A 6,007-nucleotide genomic window follows, 5' to 3' on the forward strand; every position below is an offset into this window, starting at 1 on the left:
ACCTGAAACTCAGGCTCATTTAAACCTGAAACTCAGGCTCATTTAAACCTGAAACTCAGGCTCATTATTAAACACTGAAACTCAGGCTCATTTAAACCTGAAATTCAGGCTCATTTAAACCTGAAACTCAGGCTCATTTAAACCTGAAACTCGGGCTCATTTAAACCTGAAACTCGGGCTCATTTAAACCTGAAACTCGGGCTCATTTAAACATGAAACTCGGGCTCATTTAAACCTGAAACTCGGGCTCATTTAAACCTGAAACTCGGGCTCATTTAAACCTGAAACTCGGGCTCATTTAAACCTGAAACTCGGGCTCATTTAAACATGAAACTCGGGCTCATTTAAACCTGAAACTCGGGCTCATTTAAACATGAAACTCGGGCTCATTTAAACCTGAAACTCGGGCTCATTTAAACCTGAAACTCAAACTCATTTAAACCTGAAACTCAAACTCATTTAAACACGAAACTCAGGCTCATTTAAACCTGAAACTCAGGCTCATTGAAACCTGAAACTCAGGCTCATTTAAACACGAAACTCAGGCTCATTTAAACACGAAACTCAGGCTCATTTAAACACGAAACTCAGGCTCATTTAAACCTGAAACTCAGGCTCATTTAAACCTGAAACTCAGGCTCATTTAAACCTGAAACTCAGGCTCATTTAAACATGAAACTCAGGCTCATTTAAACATGAAACTCAGGCTCATTTAAACATGAAACTCAGGCTCATTTAAACATGAAACTCAGGCTCATTTAAACATGAAACTCAGGCTCATTTAAACCTGAAACTCAGGCTCATTTAAACATGAAGCTCCGGTTCATTTAAACATGAAACTCAGACTCATTTAAACCTGAAACTCAGGCTCATTTAAACCTGAAACTCAGGCTCATTTAAACATGAAACTCAGACTCATTTAAACATGAAACTCAGACTCATTTAAACATGAAACTCAGACTCATTTAAACCTGAAACTCGGGCTCATTTAAACCTGAAACTCAGGCTCATTTAAACCTGAAACTCAGACTCATTTAAACCTGAAACTCGGGCTCATTTAAACCTGAAACTCGGGCTCATTTAAACCTGAAACTCGGGCTCATTTAAACCTGAAACTCGGGCTCATTTAAACCTGAAACTCGGGCTCATTTAAACCTGAAACTCGGGCTCATTTAAACCTGAAACTCGGGCTCATTTAAACCTGAAACTCGGGCTCATTTAAACTTGAAACTCAGGCTCATTTAAACCTGAAACTCAGACTCATTTAAACCTGAAACTCAGGCTCATTTAAACCTGAAACTCAGACTCATTTAAACCTGAAACTCGGGCTCATTTAAACCTGAAACTCAGGCTCATTTAAACCTGAAACTCAGGCTCATTTAAACCTGAAACTCAAACTCATTTAAACCTGAAACTCAGGCTCATTTAAACACGAAACTCAGGCTCATTTAAACACGAAACTCAGGCTCATTTAAACACGAAACTCAGGCTCATTTAAACACGAAACTCAGGCTCATTTAAACACGAAACTCAGGCTCATTTAAACCTGAAACTCAGGCTCATTTAAACCTGAAACTCAGGCTCATTTAAACCTGAAACTCAGGCTCATTTAAACCTGAAACTCAGGCTCATTTAAACCTGAAACTCAGGCTCATTTAAACCTGAAACTCAGACTCATTTAAACCTGAAACTCAGGCTCATTGAAACCTGAAACTCAGGCTCATTGAAACCTGAAACTCAGGCTCATTGAAACCTGAAACTCAGGCTCATTTAAACCTGAAACTCAGGCTCATTTAAACCTGAAATTCAGGCTCATTTAAACCTGAAACTCGGGCTCATTTAAACCTGAAACTCGGGCTCATTTAAACCTGAAACTCGGGCTCATTTAAACCTGAAACTCGGGCTCATTTAAACATGAAACTCGGGCTCATTTAAACCTGAAACTCGGGCTCATTTAAACCTGAAACTCGGGCTCATTTAAACCTGAAACTCGGGCTCATTTAAACCTGAAACTCGGGCTCATTTAAACATGAAACTCGGGCTCATTTAAACCTGAAACTCGGGCTCATTTAAACATGAAACTCGGGCTCATTTAAACCTGAAACTCGGGCTCATTTAAACCTGAAACTCAAACTCATTTAAACCTGAAACTCAAACTCATTTAAACACGAAACTCAGGCTCATTTAAACCTGAAACTCAAACTCATTTAAACACGAAACTCAGGCTCATTTAAACACGAAACTCAGGCTCATTTAAACACGAAACTCAGGCTCATTTAAACACGAAACTCAGGCTCATTTAAACACGAAACTCAGGCTCATTTAAACACGAAACTCAGGCTCATTTAAACCTGAAACTCAGGCTCATTGAAACCTGAAACTCAGGCTCATTTAAACCTGAAACTCAGGCTCATTTAAACCTGAAACTCAGGCTCATTTAAACCTGAAACTCAGGCACATTTAAACCTGAAACTCAGGCACATTTAAACATGAAACTCAGGCTCATTTAAACCTGAAACTCAGGCTCATTTAAACACGAAACTCAGGCTCATTTAAACCTGAAACTCAGGCTCTTTTAAACACGAAACTCAGGCTCTTTTAAACATGAAACTCAGGCTCATTTAAACATGAAACTCAGGCTCTTTTAAACATGAAACTCAGGCTCATTTAAACATGAAACTCAGGCTCATTTAAACCTGAAGCTCAGGCTCATTTATGAAACTGTGGGTTGTGGCATTTCAACGTGAAACTCTGAGGCGTGTTTCAGCTTCATCTTTTAACGTCTTTAGAACATTTTTCACTTTTGCAAAGCTCTAAACTGTGTCCGCCATCTTGTCCTCTTTTCTCTCTCGTTCTTGTCTGTCGTTCGTTGCTCGGCGTTCCATTCTCTCTGAAGGATTTTTCTTCTATTGTTCAAATCAATGTCATGAATCACAACACAACAGGAGAGTGGGAAAAGAAAGAGAAAGAGAGAAAGAGGAGGAGAAGGAGGGGAGGAGAGAGGGAGAGACACAACAGGAGTCTGAAGAAAGAGTGGGAAAAGAGAGAAGGAGAGAAAGAGAGGAGGAGGAGAGGAGAGAGGGAGAGACACAACAAGAGTCTGACAAAAGAGTGGGAAAAGGGAGAGAGAGGGATAGAGAGGGAGGAGAGGGAGAGGGATACAGGGAGAGAAGGAGGAGAGAGGGAGATGAAAGAGCTGAAGTCCAGGTTTTGTCTGACCTGAGTGTGACCCTCACTCACACTATGGACAGAACGAGAGAGAGGAAGGGAGGGAGAGAAGGAGGAAGAAAAGAGGAGAGTGAGGAGAGAGAGAGAGGAGGGAGGGGGGAGAGAGAGATTGAGTGAGAAAAGAGAAAATGAAGCAGGAACAAAAGAGAGGGGGCAGAGGAAAAAAGAAAGAGCGGGAGAGAAGGGAGGAAGAGAGGAGGAAAGGGCAGGTGAAGGAAAAGAGGATAGAGGAAAAAAGAGATAGAGAAAAAGGGGGAAGAGTAGGATGGACAGTGGAGTTATTCTGAGCCTCTGAAGTGCTGAAAAATTCATGTGACTCTCCCCCAGAACAGAAGACCTGGTTTAGTCCTGGTCTAGTCCTGGTTTAGTCCTGGTTTAGACCTGGTTTAGACCCGGTTTGGTCCTGGTTTAGACCTGGTTTAGACCTGGTTTAGTCCTGGTTTAGACCTGGTTTAGTCCTGATTTAGACCTGGTTTGGTCCTGGTGTAGACCTGGTTTAGACCTGGTTTAGTCCTGGTTTAGACCTGGTTTAGACCTGATTTGGTCCTGGTTTAGACCTGATTTGGTCCTGGTTTAGACCTGGTTTGGTCCTGGTTTAGTCCTGATTTAGACCTGGTTTGGTCCTGGTGTAGACCTGGTTTAGACCTGGTTTAGTCCTGGTTTAGACCTGGTTTAGACCTGATTTGGTCCTGGTTTAGACCTGATTTGGTCCTGGTTTAGACCTGGTTTAGTCCTGGTTTAGACCTGGTTTAGACCTGGTTTAGACCTGGTTTAGACATGGTTTAGTCCTGGTTGGGTCCTGGTTTAGTCCTGGTTTAGACCTGATTTGGTCCTGGTTTAGTCCTGGTTTAGACCTGGTTTAGACCTGGTTTAGTCCTGGTTTAGACCTGGTTGGGTCCTGGTTTAGTCCTGGTTTAGACCTGGTTTAGACCTGGTTTAGTCCTGGTTTAGACCTGGTTTAGACCTGGTTTAGACCTGGTTTAGACCCTCTCTACACTGCAGACCTGCTCTTTTTTGTCCATCCATTTTCTTCGTTTATCAGGAGTCCTCCTTAGATCAACCCTCGAATCAGGGATTCCTGCTTAGACTGCCGAGTATCCAAGTGTCCGAGTGTCCACCTCCGTGTTGGACCCTCGGGTGAAAAGAGGGGCGGAGCTGTAGAGCGCCCACCTGGTGTTGAGTTGGAATCCGTTGGTGGAGGAGAAAGCTGGACCGACCTGGCAGACCCAAGCGTATCGTGAGGGTCTGAAACCCTCTGTCAGGGTCTTCACCTCACAGAGCTCCTCCCAGATCCTGAGGGAAGGCTGGGGATGTTCTCCACCTCTATTGCCGATGCAGCCGCTCGTAGCTGTGGTCGTAAGGTCAGCGGTGCTCGTCACGGCAGCAACTCCCGAACCCGGTGGTGGACACCGGAAGTAAGGGATGCTGTCAGGCTGAAGAAGGAGTCCTATGGAGCCTTGTTAGCTCGTGGGACTCCTGAGGCAGCTGGTGAGTACCGGCGGGCCTAGCGAGCCGCGGCTTGTCGATAGTCAAACTTCAGATTCAGAAGGAGCAGTGTGATTTTTGTCCTGGTCGTGGACACTGGACCAGCTTTATACTCTCCACGGGGGCCTCCAGGGTTCACGGGAGTTTGCCACAGTCCACATGTGTTTTGTGGCTCTGGAGAAGGCGTTCGACTGGGTCCCTCGTGGTGTCCTTTGGGGGGCGCTGTGGGAGTATGGGGTCCTGGGCCCTTTGCTAAGAGCCGTTCGGTCCCTGTATGACCGGAGCAGGAGCTGTGTCTCTGCAGTGAGTCAGACCTGTTCCTGATGCAGGTTGGACTCAGGGCTGCCCTTTGGTACCAGTTCTGTTCATTGTTTTTATGGATGGAATTTCTAGGCGTAGCCAGGGGCCAGAGGGGGTCCGGGTCAGGGGCCAGAGGGGGTCCGGGTCAGGGGCCAGAGGGGGTCTGGAGGGGTACTGGACAGGGCACTGACCCGGGACTCTGTTGTTCTACTGGGGGACTTCAACGCCCATGTGGGCGACGACAGTGACACCTGGAGGGGTGAACAGGAACAGCGGCCTCCCTGACCCTGAGCACTGATCTGTTTTTCTTCTGTTTTTCTTCTGTTATTGTTCCTGCTCTTTTTGTATTTTTCAAATGTTCACTTTTTCCACGTTGTTCTGGAGACACAGGTTTGAACCACAATGATTCTCGTTTAGTCCTGGTTTAGTTCTCGTTTAGTCCGGGTTTAGTTCTTGTTTAGTCCTGGTTTAGTTCTCGTTTAGTCCTGGTTTAGTTCTCGTTTAGTCCTGGTTTAGTTCTCGTTTAGTCCTGGTTTAGTTCTCGTTTAGTCCGGGTTTAGTTCTCGTTTAGTCCTGGTTTAGTTCTCGTTTAGTCCTGGTTTAGTTCTTGTTTAGTCCTGGTTTAGTTCTCGTTTAGTCCGGGTTTAGTTCTCGTTTAGTCCTGGTTTAGTTCTCGTTTAGTCCTGGTTTAGTTCTCGTTTAGTCCTGGTTTAGTTCTCGTTTAGTCCGGGTTTAGTTCTCGTTTAGTCCTGGTTTAGTTCTCGTTTAGTCCTGGTTTAGTTCTCGTTTAATCCGGGTTTAGTTCTCGTTTAATCCGGGTTTAGTTCTCGTTTAGTCCTAGTTTAGTTCTCGTTTAGTCCTGGTTTAGTTCTCGTTTAGTCCTGGTTTAGTTCTCGTTTAGTCCGGGTTTAGTTCTTGTTTAGTCCTGGTTTAGTTCTCGTTTAGTCCTGGTTTAGTTCTCGTTTAGTCCTGGTTTAGTTCTCGTTTAGTCCTG

The 6,007-nt window shown here is 44.7% G+C and overlaps 1 protein-coding gene across 1 annotated transcript in view; it reads left to right on the forward strand.

Moving 5' to 3' along the window:
- gpat4 (glycerol-3-phosphate acyltransferase 4) overlaps positions 1-4,369 on the forward strand; it is a 10,391-nt gene extending 6,022 nt beyond the window's left edge. Inside the window, exon 10 of the mRNA XM_033990090.1 lies at positions 4,271-4,369. Within this exon, the coding sequence (XP_033845981.1) occupies positions 4,271-4,369 (99 nt within the window). The remainder of the gene's footprint in view (positions 1-4,270) is intronic.
- Positions 4,370-6,007: the final 1,638 nt, after the last annotated feature.

Source organism: Periophthalmus magnuspinnatus, chromosome 23 (assembly GCF_009829125.3).
Source record: "Periophthalmus magnuspinnatus isolate fPerMag1 chromosome 23, fPerMag1.2.pri, whole genome shotgun sequence".
Classification (NCBI taxonomy): Eukaryota; Metazoa; Chordata; class Actinopteri; order Gobiiformes; family Gobiidae; genus Periophthalmus; species Periophthalmus magnuspinnatus.